We start from the raw sequence: 15,950 nt of genomic DNA, 5'->3' as shown, positions 1-15,950 counted from the left end.
ACACAGACACACACCTTCACTCTTGCCCGATTCCTCTCCCTCCCCATTCAAAACCCACAGATGTGTACTCCCCCTCCACCTCCCCTCCCTCCCCCGCACATGTACACAGACATACTCTCGATCTCTGTCCCACCTCAAACCAAAGGGAAAACACTAACAGGACTTAGACTTTGAAAGACTTGTGAAACAGATAAGTTTTGAGGGAGGTTTTAAAGGCAGGAAGAGAGTCAACATGTCGAACAGAGGGAGGCAAGTCATTCCAGAGCAGAGGTGCAGCAAACGAAAAGGATTTCTTGCCAAACGACTTGGTGCTGGTTCGCGGCGGCTCTAAGGTCATAGAGTCGTCGCTTGAACGAAGCCGTCGCCGAGGTTCATAGAGAGTGAGCAAATCGGAGAGATAGTGAGGTCCCGCTCCACACAATGATTTATAACATAGTGTGCAAATTTTGTATTGCGCACGTGCAGAGACAGGCAGCCAGTGTAAAGATTCAAGAAGCGGAGTAACATGGTCAGACTTCTTCGCCTTACAGACAAGACGAGCGGCAGAGTTTTGAACCTTTTGTAACTTATCCAAGAGAAACTGAGGGCAGCCAGCATACAAAGAATTACAATAGTCTAGCGTTGAGAGGACAAGGGCACAGACCAGAGTTAGAGCAGCTTGAGGAGTAAGAAAGCGGCAAATGGATGCGATCTTTCGCAGCTGAAAGTATGCTGATTTGCAAGTTTGAAGTACTTGCTTGGAAAATGTCATGTTACAGTCGAAAACCACACCAAGGTTCTTGGCCGACGAAACAAAGTTTACATCGGTTTCACCAACATGAATAGTGGAAGGAAGTGAACATTGTGGAGGACATCTGTGCGATCTTACAATCATAGACTCTGTTTTAGCATCGTTCAGCTGAAGTTTGTTTTGGGTCATCCACGCCTTCACGTCGGCAATACAGCCTTCTAACACTTCAACAGTGGGCACGATTTGTTGAATCGTGCTTCCTTTGTACAGCTGATTGTCATCCGCAAAGGCGTGGTGATCAACTGAATGTCTGGCAACAAGATCAAATAGAGGCTGAGTGTACAAAAGAAAGAGGATAGGTCCCAGGACTGAGCCCTGGGGAACGCCAAAGGAAAGTGGAGAAAGGGCTGATTTCTGGCCATTGACAACAACTGTTTGCACTCTATCAGTAAGATAGGACATCAGCCAAGAAAGTGGAGTACCAGTTATACCAAATGTGATTTCAAGACGACGAATTAAGACACTATGGTCAATCGTGTCAAAGGCGGCAGACAAGTCCAAAAGAGCAAGAACGGAAACCTTACCACAGTCAAGAGAGGTCAGAAGATCATTGGTTATTCTTAGGAGAGCGGTCTCGGTGCTATGGCCTGGTCTATATGCTGACTGGCAAGAATTGAAACGATTATTTGAAACTAGATGGTCATTCATCTGTGATAGCACAATTCTTTCTGTGATCTTTGACAGGAAAGACAGGTTGGAGATAGGACGGTAATTTTTCATGTCGTTAAGGTCAAGGGTGGGCTTTTTAAGAAGTGGTTTAACAAGAGCTTGTTTAAAGAGAAGTGGAAATGAACCCGTAGTCAGAGAATCATTGATAACTGCAGTAATAAATGGGAGGAGGGTGTCCAAACACTCAATGAACAAATCGGTGGGAAGGGGGTCGAGATCACATGTTTTTGTGTGACTTGAGGATTGAACATTTGACAATTTCCTCAGTAACAGGAGTAAACGAACTAAGAGGTCGTCCGTGAAAGCAGTGTTCAGCATCATCGAAGGAAAGGAGTGACTGCTTGTCAAGATTGTTTCTTATTGACTAAATTTTATTGTGAAAGAAATGCAGGAAGCGTTGGGGTAGTTCGTTTTGAGGAAATACAGTGGGAAGAACCGATTTATTTTTGGTGGCAAACAGGCGGTTGGTAATGCTGAACAGCTGCTTGCAGGAGGAGCTCCTAGTAATCCGATCAGAAATATGACGTTTTTGCTTTCAGAATGATTTTTATGACGAGTCTTTTAGCTATGTTATACAACTGTTTATGGACTGTGAGGCCAGTCTTCAGCCACCGTCTCTCGGCACGTCGTCGGTCCTTTTTGGCAGCCCTGACTTCGTCGCTGACTGCGCTGAACCACGGAGTACTCCTGCATCTGGGAACGGCGCACCGTGTCGTTGGAGCATGACAGTCCAACGCTGTGCGGAGGCAACAGTCGAGGTCTTCTGCAGTGACATAGGAATGGCCAGAGAGACGGGTGTGAAGGTCCTCTTTAAAGGCGGAATGGTCGATGGCACGAATGTTGCGGGCAGTGATGAAGGTGGGCTGAAGACGAGGAACAGCAATACTCAGGTGGCTGGTGACACAGAAGTGATCCGAGGTGATAGCACAGGTCACTGACGTGGACTGCACCAACTGATCATCGCATCTGTGCACTAACCAATCCAGGATGTGTCCTTTAACGTGTGTAGGTTGGGAGACAGACTGAGACAGACTAAAAGTAAAAAAGAGGTCAATGATCTTTGAAGTGAGAGGATGTTGTGGTTGGTCGTAGTGGACGTTGAAATCTCCAAGAATCAAGACAAAATCAGGAAGAGTATTGCAGTGGTCGAGCAGATTTGGAAGCTGGGTCACGAACATAGAGTCAGTAAGCTTGTTTTTCCGGTTAGGTGGAGGTCGGTAGAAGCAGAAGAAATGAAGAGTGTTTTCTGACAGAGTGAAGGTGACATGGGCTAGCTCGTAGGATGAATGGTCGAACGAAAAAGTCGTGGTGAAGGAGACAAAGGGAGAGAAGTTGTCTCTGTAAATAACAGCCACGCCCCCACCCCTAGAGGAGCGAGGAAATGACTGCAGGGTGTATCCAGGTGGGGTGAGATCAGCACACCTCGCTTCGTCGCCACTGGGTCGGAGCCAAGTTTCGGTCAGAAAAAGCACGTCAATATCATTATCTTGAATAAAAGAGGTAATTTCGGTTCGCTTGTCAGGACTACTTACAGTCTTACACAACTTACTTACACAATTGAGTGCATGGAATGTATGGAGACAAAAGGTCTGAAGGTGAATATCGGAAAAACGAAGGTGATGGCAAGTGGTAAAGCATGTGGTGAGGTGGAAAGAACTGGGAAGTGGCCATATGCTGTGTGCAGGAAGGGTGTCGGAGTGAATTCCATTCAATGTACAACGTGCGCTGAGTGGGTTCATCAAAAAGGTAGTGGTTTGAGAGGGTCATTAACCAGTGTGGCAGCTACATTCAAGTGTAAGGTGTGCACAGAGGGAGCTGCAGATGGAGGAAATGTTGAGTTGGATCTTGGAGATGGCGTGAAGCTGGAAGGTGTGAAAACATTTTGTTACCTTGGAGATGCTGAATGGAGAAGGTGGATCAGACTCGGCAACGGTTGCTCGAGTGAGATGTGCATGGAAGAGGTTTCAGGAACTGAGTGGCGTGCTGACGAGGAGGGGAGTGTTATTGAAGCTGAAGGGAAAGGTGTATGCTGCATGTGTGAGAAGTGTTATGATTTATGGGAGTGAGACATGGGTAATGAACGTAGAGCAGCAACGAAGTCTGGAAAGGGTGGAAATGCGAATAGTTCGGTGGATGTGTGGAGTATCGTTGAGAGAGGAAGACAAATGATGAATTGCAAAAGATGATGGGAATAGAGCCTGTGATGGATGCTGTGAAGAGAAACAGGTTGAGATGGTTTGGTCATGTGTTGAGGAAGGATGAAAGTGACTGGTTGAAAAGATTGATGGAAATGAATGTAGAAGGAAGTCGAGGACGGGGAAGACCGAGAAAGACTTGGCTGAAGATGGTCGAAGAAGAAATGCGGGCAAGGGGGTTAACAAGGGGAGATGCAGAAAATAGGGCAAAATGGAGAACATTGTCATGGGGACCGCAAGGCTAACCCACGCTCTTGCAGGGAAAATGGCCTTAAAATGCCTGTTTGTTGTTGTTGTTGTTGTGTATGTCGATCAATTGAGTGCATGTTGATCGAGTGCAGGAATGATGGGCCCAATTACCTCCAACTGTATCCAAGTTCCTTGTAAATCTCACAGCAGAAGGCTGATTCTCAGGGTCTGCATATTTCTCAATGCAGGCAGGTTAGTTAAAGGCCTTACTGTCTTTGTAGTATCTCTCATATATTTCTCCTCCTGCTTTCTCACTCTGCACAACTCCCACCCCTCAAGGTCACACATTGTACCAGAAACCCTCAACGTGGTACCCTTCCTAAGTCTTAATTCATCAATTAAAGTATTAAAGGTACCCTTACTTAATTTCTTAATTAAAGTAATTTAGCTCTTGCACAAGCCTCGATCTTGTATACAACAAAAGAAGAAAAAAAAGGGGAAAAAAAGTCTCAACTCAATGTTCACATCCATTAAAATCATCCTCCTCTTCATACTTGTGAAGCAGTCCGAGTCTTGTGATAAGACACTGCACGTATCCTGGCAGCGAATGACGCTATCCAACAAGCCTACAGCTGCCATAGAGCTACATACAAAAAGCTGTGTTCGGATAGCGATAGTGTTGTGCAGTAGACTCCCACAAACTGACAACGTTGATAATTCTCGGTATTGGGATTAATTAAAATAATCTTACAGCACGTGGGTACTATCACATTTTGGGACCTTTTGGTGTGCAACAGCTACCTGGTGCACTTCCGTTCTGATTGTGAGTGGTACGATCTATGTGTAATTCCAATGCCACTTTTTAGTTTGATTTCTTCTTCAATTTGCAATTTCCTGTTGATCTCCAGATATTATTCAGATAATAGACACAAATACACCAGAAAGGAGATATTTACAGTTATTTGGTACAATGCTTTCAGTGAGTGAGTAATTTCAGTGAGTAATTGACCACAGGTGAAGACTTCCTCCAAAATGCTCCTCAAGACTTGAGGCCTGTTCAGGTGTGAAAGGGTTCATTACTCCCATGAAAAGCATGGCATATGAATCGTTTGATAATTTATTGAGGAAAGCTAAGGCCTGTGAGTATTTTACAGGTAATTAAGACTTTGCTAGAAGGTTCCAAATTTGTAAATTACATACATCTGAGTTTGCTGCTGAAAGAGAAAGATTCTAATTTTCCCCGAGTTCTATGCTCAGTCAGTGCATTTTAATTTCTCCTCACGCTTCTCAACCTTGCTCTATGATTCTAAATTGCTAAAAAAAATTGGTTCCTTTCCCCCTTTACCTTTGGTCTGCTCTGGCCAGCATGCCTGGGTAAGCACATCAAGTGAAAAAAAATCAAATTTATAGACAGGATAATTTATAGAATTAGCAACTATCAGGGATATTGTATGGTTGTATGGTACCCCTCATCCAAAAATGCAGGTCGGGGGCCAAATATTCCCCACTCTTCCATGCTGCCCGGATTTGTCAGCAAAGCGTGGCCACAGTTAGATCACCGATCAGTCCACATAGACCAGCCCACTCTCTCTCTTGTCTGTCCCTCACCGCCTCCTCCTCCTCCTCCTCCTCCTCCTCTCCCACTCCGTCCACGTTTTTTTTTTTTAACCCATCCCTCATTGCCTCCGCCTCCGCCTCTATCTCCGCCTCTATCTCCGCCTCTATCTCTATCTTTGGACCTGGCTTCGCAAAACCTGGGGTACACAATCTTGGATATCACTACTGGGAGATCGATCAGCTGTCTCCATGCTGCGGGCCTGTTTGAGAGAACTGTCCGGGGCTATACAACAACAGTCCAGAATTATAGGGATATTTATTGTACAATTGTATTATCTCTACCACCGAAGGTGGACTGAGGTTATGTTTTCACTCGTATTTGTCAGCCTGTCTATTTGGGAGCAGGATATCTCAAAAAGTTATGGAAAGATTCTGACCAAACTTGGTGGACAAGTTGGGTATGTGACAAAGACAAATTTATTAGATGTTGGTGAAGATCTGGATCCAGATCCAGATACTAGGTTTCTTAAAGTGATTCTTCACAAGTAAGATGAAGGGCCAAAAATGATAGAAAGCATGACATTTCAAAACGTTGTGGATGGATTATGACAAAACATGGTGGAAGAGTTGGGTCAGTGACAAGAACAAGCTGAATAGATTGTGGTTAAGGTCCAAATGCAAATCTGGCCCATCAGTGGGATACAAAAGGTAAACTGTTCTGCCTGGTGGAGGTATGCGTTCGATCGAGTGCCATTCTAGTTTTATAATAGCGAGGAGAGTACCCACCCTCTGGGTAGGTAGAGTTTCACATTACTCGGTGAAAAAAGTATACTCTGTTTTGCAAGAAGACTTCAGATGTTTGTGTGGTGTGCGGGGCTAAAGGGGACTTAACGGTCTTAGGGGTTCTCAAGGGTCGAATGCTCTTCAGGGTCAGGGGTTCTTAAGGGTCAGGGGTTCTTAAGGGTCAGGGGTTCTTAAGGGTCAGGGGTTCTTAAGGGTCAGGGGTTCTTAAGGGTCAGGGGTTCTTAAGGGTCAGGGGTTCTTAAGGGTCAGGGGTTCTTAAGGGTCAGGGGTTCTTAAGGGTCAGGGGTTCTTAAGTGTCAGGGATTCTTAAGGGTCAGGGGTTCTTAAGGGTATTAGGGTTCCAAAGGGGTCCTTGAGTATCAAGGGCTGTAAAGGTATATAGGGGTATAATAAGGGGTCTAGAAAGGATGAAAATGTCTAATGGCATCTAATGACTCGAAAAAGTTGAAAGGGTCTTGAAGGGTTCTTCAAAGGTCTAAGGGGTCTCAGAAGTCGAAAGAGTCTAAAGGTTGAAAAGGTACGTTCCAATAATACGTAATTAATAGATTAGTCACAGAGCAACTAACGTTCAAACAGCATGCGTACTTAAGTCATGTGGCTTTGTGGCTGCAGACATACACTTGCTTAATTTTATGTAATTGTTTGAATTGCGAGGCCCTGATATGCACACACATCTATTCTTGAATGTAGGTTTCTTTAAACGTTTCTTATCAACACATCGATCGCAGCACATGTTTCTGATTTTACTTCCTTGGATCTTTATTAGCACGTCGTCTTGTGGTACAAACCACTGATTTCAGGTGTCCCGGAAGAAGAAAAAAAATCAAGTGGGGTTGTACCTGGACTATGCAGGGGCCTTTCAATTGGTCCACGACATCGTATCTGCATCTCAAAGGCATCGTCTCAAAAAAAAAAAAATTAGGTTTCCTATGATTCTAGACTTGAAACACTACATTGTTCTCAATCATTTTCTTGGTCCAACTTTTATTTGTCTTGTCTCATGTAGATTATTTTCTTTAAGTTTACAGGAGCCCAAGAACGACTGATGGACAAAACATCACTGCTGAAAATGCAACGTACATGGTCTAAGTCATGTACATGGCAGACGTATAAACAGAATAACAACCTCTTTGCAATGACTGATTGAAAAGGAGTTTGTAAAAATGTATATAGATAGGCGACGGGGCGGGGTTTCGTAAAACGAGTATTAGAAACCAAGAAAAGAAACTAAGAAAACCCATTTTGTCCAACAACAATTATCAGAAAAGAGTGAGCTTTTCAATAATAGATACAAATATATCATCAATAATCAAAAATTGGAATGTAATATTACATATCCTGTACTGGTTGAGAGGATATGATAGAATTATCTTGTTTAAATAAGAAAAGAAAAAAACGAAACAGAGATCACTCCTTTATCATACCTGCAAATTCATTGAAGTGGTTCCCAATGTCATAGGCCTGATAGTTGTAGCCAGAGTATTCGTAGTCAATGAATTTCAATTCATCTGCAGAGCAAGGTAATGCAGGCACAGTCACTTATCAACAATAATCATCAATAAAAATGGCCAGAAACAATTTGGGGGGAGGGAGGAGCATGAATTAGGTTGGAGCAGGATGGGGGGAGGAGGAGGGGGGGAGAAGAAGCAGGTGGGTGGGTCGGTGAGAGTAATAAGCCAAGAGTTATTCTTATAGGTAATGTTCACCAATGTCTTCATTGAAAATGACATTTTTGACAAGCAGGTCATTGTGACAAAGAACAATAGGAGAGCCCAGGCCAGAGAGATGTTCATGGAGTTCATCCATTTCCCTCTGCAGTTCCGCCCTGCTGGGAATCTCACGTTCAAACCTGCAACAAAGTTAAATTTCCAACATTCGGTGATCTGCAGCATGGCATCCAGCATGATACACTGATCCATGTGCACCCATTCAGCCCCACTCTTTTTCAATTAAAATGCCACTGGACCACAAAATTATTTTCTTGATTGATCAACACCTGCCGTCGAGTGTTATTCACTCGGGTTTTTTTTGTTTGTTTTTTTTTTGTATACAGAGTCGAGGCTTGTGAAAGAGCTAACATTTATCAAACAAACAAATCAAACAAACAAGCAAGCAAGCAAAGTATATAAAAAGGGGAGCGGTCGACAAGATGGGGAAAGGGAGGAAGCACACAAACACAACATTTGAGAGCAGGGACATGGGAGTGAGAGGTGTGTGGAGATGTGTGGGAGGGAGAGGGCCTGGGGAGGGGGTGGGGGGGGCAGGATAGATATAAAACGCAAGGGTTTATTTCAAAAGTAAAACAAAACCTGCCATGGCAATGCACACAACAAAGCAACAAAGGACTGGCTGTTCTTCCTCCTCTCCCCCATCCTCATTCAGATGTATTTATCCTTGGAGAGAGAACATTCACGAAGGTACCGCCCTCTGCAAACCAATCGTATTTGCTGGACGATTTGAAACCCCAAAGTGACCAGAAATCTCTCACACTGTCAATGTCAATGTTTAGGCTGGAGAAGAAGAAACTTCAGCACTGACGAGCATCATCCGACAGGTTGTGTCATGCTGCTTGCAACTTTTACGGTAAAGGGTCGAGGTCGGAGCAATATATCATATTACCATGTTACTATTTAGTGCATCTTGTTTGGTTATTTTTTCTACCAGAGTGAGGCTCATGGAAAAGCACGGTGAACTTGAAAGTGGGATAGTGAGTGGGGCAACAATTGGGCACAACCAGAAAGGGGATAAACAAACAGGAAAGGAAAAAGAGCGCGCAAAGACTGAAATCAGCGAGAGGGTTTGGTTAGAAAGGGTTAATTACGGTAATAAAGATCATGGGTCAGAATAGGGGATGCCATAAGGTGACGATGCACTGCCTGCTGGAAACCCTACAGGGAAAAGAGACAGAGCAGCCTCTGGAAGGCAGTTCCATAGATGGGAGAGGAGAGGAATAAAGGTTGAGGTGTGGAGTCAACCTGGATTTTGGAAGTTTAATAAGGAGGGGGTTACTGGAAGAAATAGTTCACCCTGGATTGCAGGGGACGACCGGAGGACAAAGTTTAGGGAACAATGCTGGTGAATAGACATTCGAAAACAGACCACCGACCTGCCTGCAATGTCAGAGCATGAGACCATGTGCTTTGGCTTCATCACAAGAGATTAGAATTAGTTAAACAACTTTACTGCACAGAATTCAGGAGACAGGTGGGATGCTGGAGCACCAGAATATAGCAGAGACAATTATCCGTTGAGCGATGGAAAAGGCCCCGTAGATTGCGAATAGCTCTGAATTCCCAAGGAAAATCTTTGATCGAAGGAGAACGCCCAATCAGTGGCTTGCTTTGGAGGCCAACTTTGGTTTGTGGCCCAGAAAAGGTCATGGCTGATGGTGAAGCCTAGAGGTTCAAGAAACTGAACATCTTCCAGTGGATGACCAAGGACATAGAAAGGTGGGTTCTTTGACAATCAATCTGAAGTGATACAGTGCATTCAGAAAGTATTCAGACCCCTTCCCTTTTTTCACATTTTGTTATGTTGCAGCCTTATGCTGAAGTCGTTTCAATTCGTTTTGTACCTCATCATTCTACACTCAATACCCCATAATGACAAAGAGAAAACAGGATTTTAGAAAGATTTGTAAATTTATTTAAAAAAACAAACTGAAATATCACATTTACATAAGTATTCATACCCTTTGCTATGACATTTGAAATTTAGCTCAGGTGCCTCCCATTTCTCTTGATCATCTTTGAGATGTTTCAACACCATGATTGGAGTCCACCTGTGGTAAATTCAATTGATTGGACATGATTTGGAAAGGCACACACCTGTCTATATAAGGTCTCACAGCTGACAATGCATATCAGAGCAAAAACCAAGCCATGAGGTCGAAGGAACTGCCTGCAGAACTCAGAGACAGGATTGTGTCGAGGTGCAGGTCTGGGGAAGCATACAAAAAAAAACGTCCCCCAACGTCCCAAAATACTTGTCGGCCTCTCCAGCCAGGGCGCGGGGTTCCGTTATTTTGGAACCGGCCAGCGCGAGGCGCACCTGTACAGGTAGCTGGCGTAGGAAAAGTGCTCGGAATAAGAAATCCGGGCGCCGGTCTCCAAGCAGCGACAGCATGAAATCCATCCGGACGGTGGTCGTGTGTCGCCGAGGGCGGGAAGGTTCAGGAGGCGGTCGGCACATTCGACCTCTGTGAGCCCGAACGTGGCGAGGAGGAGACGTTTGAGTGCCTCGTACTTGTGGTCGCCCGGCGGGCGCCGAAGGATGGACACGACGTGGGCGGCAGTGCCAGGCCCGAGGGCGGCGACCACGTGGTAGTACCGGGTCTCGTCCGCCGTGATGCCCCGGAGCTGGAATTGAGCTTCGGCCTGCACAAACCAAACGTCGGCTTGCGCTTCCCAAAACTCCGGGAGTTTGATTGCGATGGCGTTGGTAGCCATGGCGCGTTCGGGGGTCAGCAACGGCTGAACCAATCGGGGTCACCAGTGTGGTGCTGTGCACACACGACTCGATTGCCAGAGAGGTAGGCCCCAACGCGTGGATACAATAAGTCTTTATTAAGAGCTCGCACTTCAGCACTGGGCGGGCTCGAGCTTAGAGCCCGCATATATGTCCCGAGGCCATGCCTTGCCCCCGGGCGTGGCCGATCGGCCGAAAGGCGGGGCATGCATTTCAGTTCCCCGCCTGGACGCTCGCGCCACCCACTGGTGCGCGGAATTATTGTCCCTTGTGCCCGCCACAACATAGTCAATTGGATTTAAACCTGAGATCCCAACATCCTGAGCTATGTGATCAGATGGGAATGCCAAATAGGCCAAGAAAAAGTGATGAGAGCCAGTGTAAATCCAAAATGAGGATACATCTTGATTTTTATAAACCCCAATGGAAGTACTGCTCATTCTAAAGACAATGCAAACAAAAGAGTGCAATAAAGCTAAGTTAACGGAAGAGTGCAATAAAGCTAAGTTAACGGAACATGAAAAGCATTGCAAAACAAGTACAGTATATACAAGTGCTGTATTTCAATTTCAATAAAATAATAATTTTAACGATAGTTTCAAAAAATCCAGAAGTTTCATGCTATTGAAGTAGTCCAGAAGCAGTCCTGAACACCACCCTTATACACCGCCCCATAGAACCTTTATTTAAATTGAAGTACTGCAAAACTGGACGTTCTTTGAAATATTATGAAAGGCGATTTGTGTTCTACAGTGTTTAAATATTTAATTAAACTTAAATAAAATAGAGATTGTAAAAGTCGTATAAATAAATTAATTCCGGTTTTACCACCATTTTCCACAGTGTTTATTACATCAACCTATCTCAGACGATACATTAGTTATTCGTGCCCATCGTTTGTGTCCATTATGACGTCCTTGAAAACGGTAAGTTTTGTGTTTGGAATGATTTTCAATTGTGTTTAACTGCTCGGCAAACAGTAGAAATAATACTCCTCTCTGCGCATGTGCAATCGAGACTAAATCAGAAACAAAGTATGATAAAACGAAAGACCTGTCTTCCCATTACAACATTCAATTTGAATACGTTGTTCCTTGATCATAAACTGATAGGATGGCCGGACAGACATGAATCAATTGCTAAACCCTGCTTTTTGCTTCGCGTGCGCGGGGTAACGAGAACAGTGCTCGGTAAAGTGCATACCTCCACCAGGCTGAACAGTTTACGTTTTGTATCCCACTGACAGGCCAGATCTGGATCTGGACCTGAACCAAAATCTAATCGGCTTGTGCTCTTCAACTAACCAGCTCATCCACTGAGTTTGGTCCTAACTCCTCCACAAGTTTTTAAGATGTTGTGTTCTATATCGTTTTTGGCCCGATCACTCAATGGTTAAAGAATCACTTAAAAAATTATTGGATCCAGATTTGGATCCGCATCTTCACCAAAATCGAATGAATTAATCCATGTCACACACCCAACCTCAAATTTCATCCGAATATGTCCATAACATTGAAATATCGTGCTTACAGACAGACAGTCAGACAAACAAACAAATAGGGGTGAAAACAACCTCAGTCCACCTTCGGTGGTAGAGGTAATGAGGACGCTAGGGTGCGTATGTCCTCCATGTGATACTTGGACTTTTAAAATCTCTTTAATGAGCTTTTTTTTTTTCTTTTTTTTTTTTCTTATACAAGATCGAGGCTAATGAAAGAGCTAACATTAATCACACAGAAAGACAAACCGACACATAAAACATATAACATGGGGAGCGGTAGACAAGATGGGGCGAGAGGGGGAGGAACACAAACACAACATCTGAGAGCAGGGACATCGAGAGATTTGTGGGAGGGAGAGGGCTTTGGGGGGGGGGAAGGCATGGGAAGGGGGGGTGGGAGAGGTATAAAACGTATGGACACTGCCGGGACTTCCAGGAAAGAAGTTGGAATTTCAAACAAGGTGGATCTGGGGTGAATTAGTGGGGGTAGAAAAAAATCAGGGTTTTGGATGGGGAAAGATAAGAGATGGTGGTGAACAGCTGTTTTAAAGACCTGGAGGGAGGAGTGGGATTGAAGGGAGTGTGGGAGTTTGTTCCAGAGGCGGGAGAAAAGAGGAATGATAGAGTGAAGGCGAGCAGAGAACATTAACCTTTGTCCCGCCAACCCCGCTGTTGTTTGCTTACCCCCTCTCCTGCTATTCGTTTTGTTATGTTGTGTTGTGATCCCTTCTATGTTCCAGCTCCTCCACGAGCCTCGAGCCTGTGCAGAAAAAGGCATAAATTAAATGGAACTCTATTTTAATAAGATTTGTAAGGTTCTCTTCCCAGCATCTTTGATATTGGAAGGCAATGCCACCTTCACCTTGCTGGTCATGTGATGCGCCATGAAGAACCAGCAAAAAAAGTCCAACTCTGGAAGCCCGAGGAACCCTGGAGAAGGGATCGTCCTCTCAAACCTTTGTGCATTGAGAGGTAGACCAGCCTGAGTGGCGTCAACCCTATGTATGTCCAATAGTGAACACTGGGAAAATCTCGACACATTAAATAGATGTCATAATAAGAAGAGAAATGGTAAATATATTTGTCAATTATATGACAATTGCTTTTCCTACTGCTTTCCTACTAAAAATGTTTTTTTTTTGTATTCAAATACAAAATGTTTGGATAGGGGGGGAGATATGAGACGGTGGTGAACAGCTGTTTTGAATACCTGGAGGGAGTAGTGGGATTGAAGGGAGTGTGGGAGTTTGTTCCAGAGGTGGGAAAAAAAAAAGGAAGGAAAGAGTGAAGGTGAGCAGAGTCTTGATTTTGGCAGTTTCACCAGAAGAGGGTTGCTGACAGATCTTGTGCATCCTGGAGGAATATTTGGGGGCATGGCACAGACAGAGCAGGGGGAGCAAGGCCAGAGAGGAGTCGGTAGAAGACGGAAATTCTGCCATTATGCCTGTGGTGAGAGAGAGAAAGGCTCTCAGAATAGGCTTCATCACGGGAGATACCAATGATTCTAAATGCCTTGGTTTCTCCAGCGTTAAGCTGAGCTAGATATGAGACAGGATCACCAGCCGAGAGGGGAGATCAGTACTCCATTGAGCTGCGGATGAAAGCTTTGTAAGTGGTGAGCAGCTCAGTAGTGCTAAGGAAGGACTTCGCATGACGGATGATGCCCAGTCGTCAACAGGCGTTGGAGGTCAGCTTGGAAATGTGGTTTTCCCAGGAAAGATCATGGCTGATAGTGACACCCAAAAGCTTGAGTGACAGAACTTATTTGAGAAGATTGTTGAGAAAGATGGGAGGGCTGTCCAGACGGTCTTTTTGTTGAGACATAGTGTGTGTGATTTGTCAGGATTAAAAGACATATTCCACGTGTTTGACGAGTTTGTGATTTTGTCCAGGTGTGCAGAAAGTGAAGAGGCTGCTTCTGCCTGCAGATCTGAGGGATGAGAGATGGAGCGGCAGAGAGTGGACTCATCAGCAAAGAGATAGAGAGGAATTTCCAGAGTCGGAAAGATCATTGATGAAGATGAGAAAAGGCACACACGGCCTAGCGCAATGCCTTGAGGAACTCCGGCCTGGACAGGAAGAGGAGATGAGCGATTTTAATTGAGAGCCACATGCTGGCTACCACAGGAGAGGAAGTCTGCGAGCTTGAGTGGAGGTTACCATGGAAACCACAAGAGGTGAGTTTGGTGAGCAGGGCAGGGTGCCAGACCATATCGAAGGTAGGAGATATGTCAAGGGAGACGGCTCTGACTTCCTGGAGACAGCTCTGATTTCCTGTTTGGCATTGAGGACCTCCATCCATTGTTGAGACAGCAGAAGCAGCATGTCCAGAGTAGAGTGACTGGTCTGCATCAAACGTCGTTTCCACTGCTCCAGAGTAAAATGGTGGCGAGCTTTACACCACTCCAGCCGAAGCTTGGCATTTCGCATGGTGGTCTTATGCTTGTGTGCGGTTGTTCGGCCATGGAAACCCATTTCATGAAGCTTCCAAAGAACAGTTGTTGTGCCGACGTTGCGTCCAGAGGCAGTTTGGAACTCGGTAGTGTTGCAACGGAGGACAGACGATTTTTACACGCGACGCGCTTCAGCACTCAGCGGTCATGTTCTGTGAGCTTGTGTGGCCTACCACTTCGCGGCTGAGCTGTTGTTGCTCCTCAACGTTTTCACTTCAAAATAACAGCACTTACAGTTGACCGGGGCAGCTCTAGCAGGGCAGAAATTTGACGAACTGACTTGTTGGAAAGGTGGCATCCTATGATGGTGCCACGTTGAAAGTCACTGAGCTCTTCAGTATGGCCCATTCTCCTGCCAATGTTTGTCTATGGAGATTGCATGTCTGTGTGCTTGATTATATATACCTATCAGCAATGGGTGTGGCTGAAATAGCCAAATCCACTAATTATAAGGGGTGTCCACATACCTTTGGTCATGTAGTGCATCATTCTATGTATCGTTTTTGGGCTGATTTCTCATTTGTGAAGGATCACGAAGAATCCTAGTATCCAAATCCTCACCAACAATCAATTAATTCGTCCTTGTCACACAACCAACCTGTCTACCAAGTTTTGTCCAAATATGTCCATAATTTTTGAGATATCCTGCTCACAAACAAACAAGCAGACAGACAGACAAAGACAAACTGGGGTGAAAACATAACCTTCAGTGATAAAGGTAATCAATAAAATCAAAGAAGACTTGGAGCAAAAGTTCACAAGTAGTTCGTGAACACAGTGCCAACACAGCAAACAAATAAACCAACGCAAAACTGATTGCGATTTCATCTGTTCAGCCATTTAACAAGTGTTTACCGACCAAGCAAGGTCATTACCCACATATTCCCATCAGCTAAAAGGAGAGGTAGGGAGGTTAGGTTAAATGAGTACATTTTACCCATAAAATAGTATAAAAACCAAATTCAACTAATAAGATTTACAATACACGTTAATTGTCTCGTGGAGTGATAATCGTGGAGCAAAATAAAGATCACGGATTTATAAAGAAATATCTGATACTTCAATACCCAAGACATTACTCGTGTTAAATCACTGTTTGCTTTAGAACACTTAAACCCAGTAAACTGGAAAAATCGAGAAACAAAAAATATTCCAGGTGAAGACAAACAAAAAGGCACTAAAATTATAGACTCCACAAGGGACCAGGCCAGTGCAATTAACAAGTAAGTTAGTGTTGGAATGGAGGGGGTGGGGCTGAGAGGGGGAAGAAGCTGGTCACATGATCCAATACTTCTGGAACTAAACTATTTTGATACAAATGTACA

At 44.5% G+C, this 15,950-nt stretch overlaps 1 protein-coding gene across 3 annotated transcripts in view; it reads right to left on the bottom strand.

The window, feature by feature from the left end:
* Nucleotides 1-15,950, bottom strand: part of LOC137431694 (ethanolamine kinase 1) — a gene marked incomplete at its 3' end in the record, with an annotated part of 54,802 nt that overhangs the window by 19,541 nt on the left and 19,311 nt on the right. For all 3 annotated transcript variants that reach the window (XM_078769331.1, XM_078769332.1, XM_078769333.1), the window contains 2 exon segments: nt 7,629-7,712; nt 7,911-8,053. In XM_078769331.1, the coding sequence (XP_078625457.1) occupies nt 7,629-7,712; nt 7,911-8,053 (227 nt within the window).

The sequence above is a fragment of the Myxine glutinosa genome, unplaced genomic scaffold (assembly GCF_964187855.1).
Source record: "Myxine glutinosa unplaced genomic scaffold, kmMyxGlut1.1 SCAFFOLD_2098, whole genome shotgun sequence".
In the NCBI taxonomy this organism is placed as follows: Eukaryota; Metazoa; Chordata; class Myxini; order Myxiniformes; family Myxinidae; genus Myxine; species Myxine glutinosa.
The sequence above is the reverse complement of the archived record's forward strand: the minus strand, read 5'-3'. Positions and strand labels throughout refer to the sequence as shown.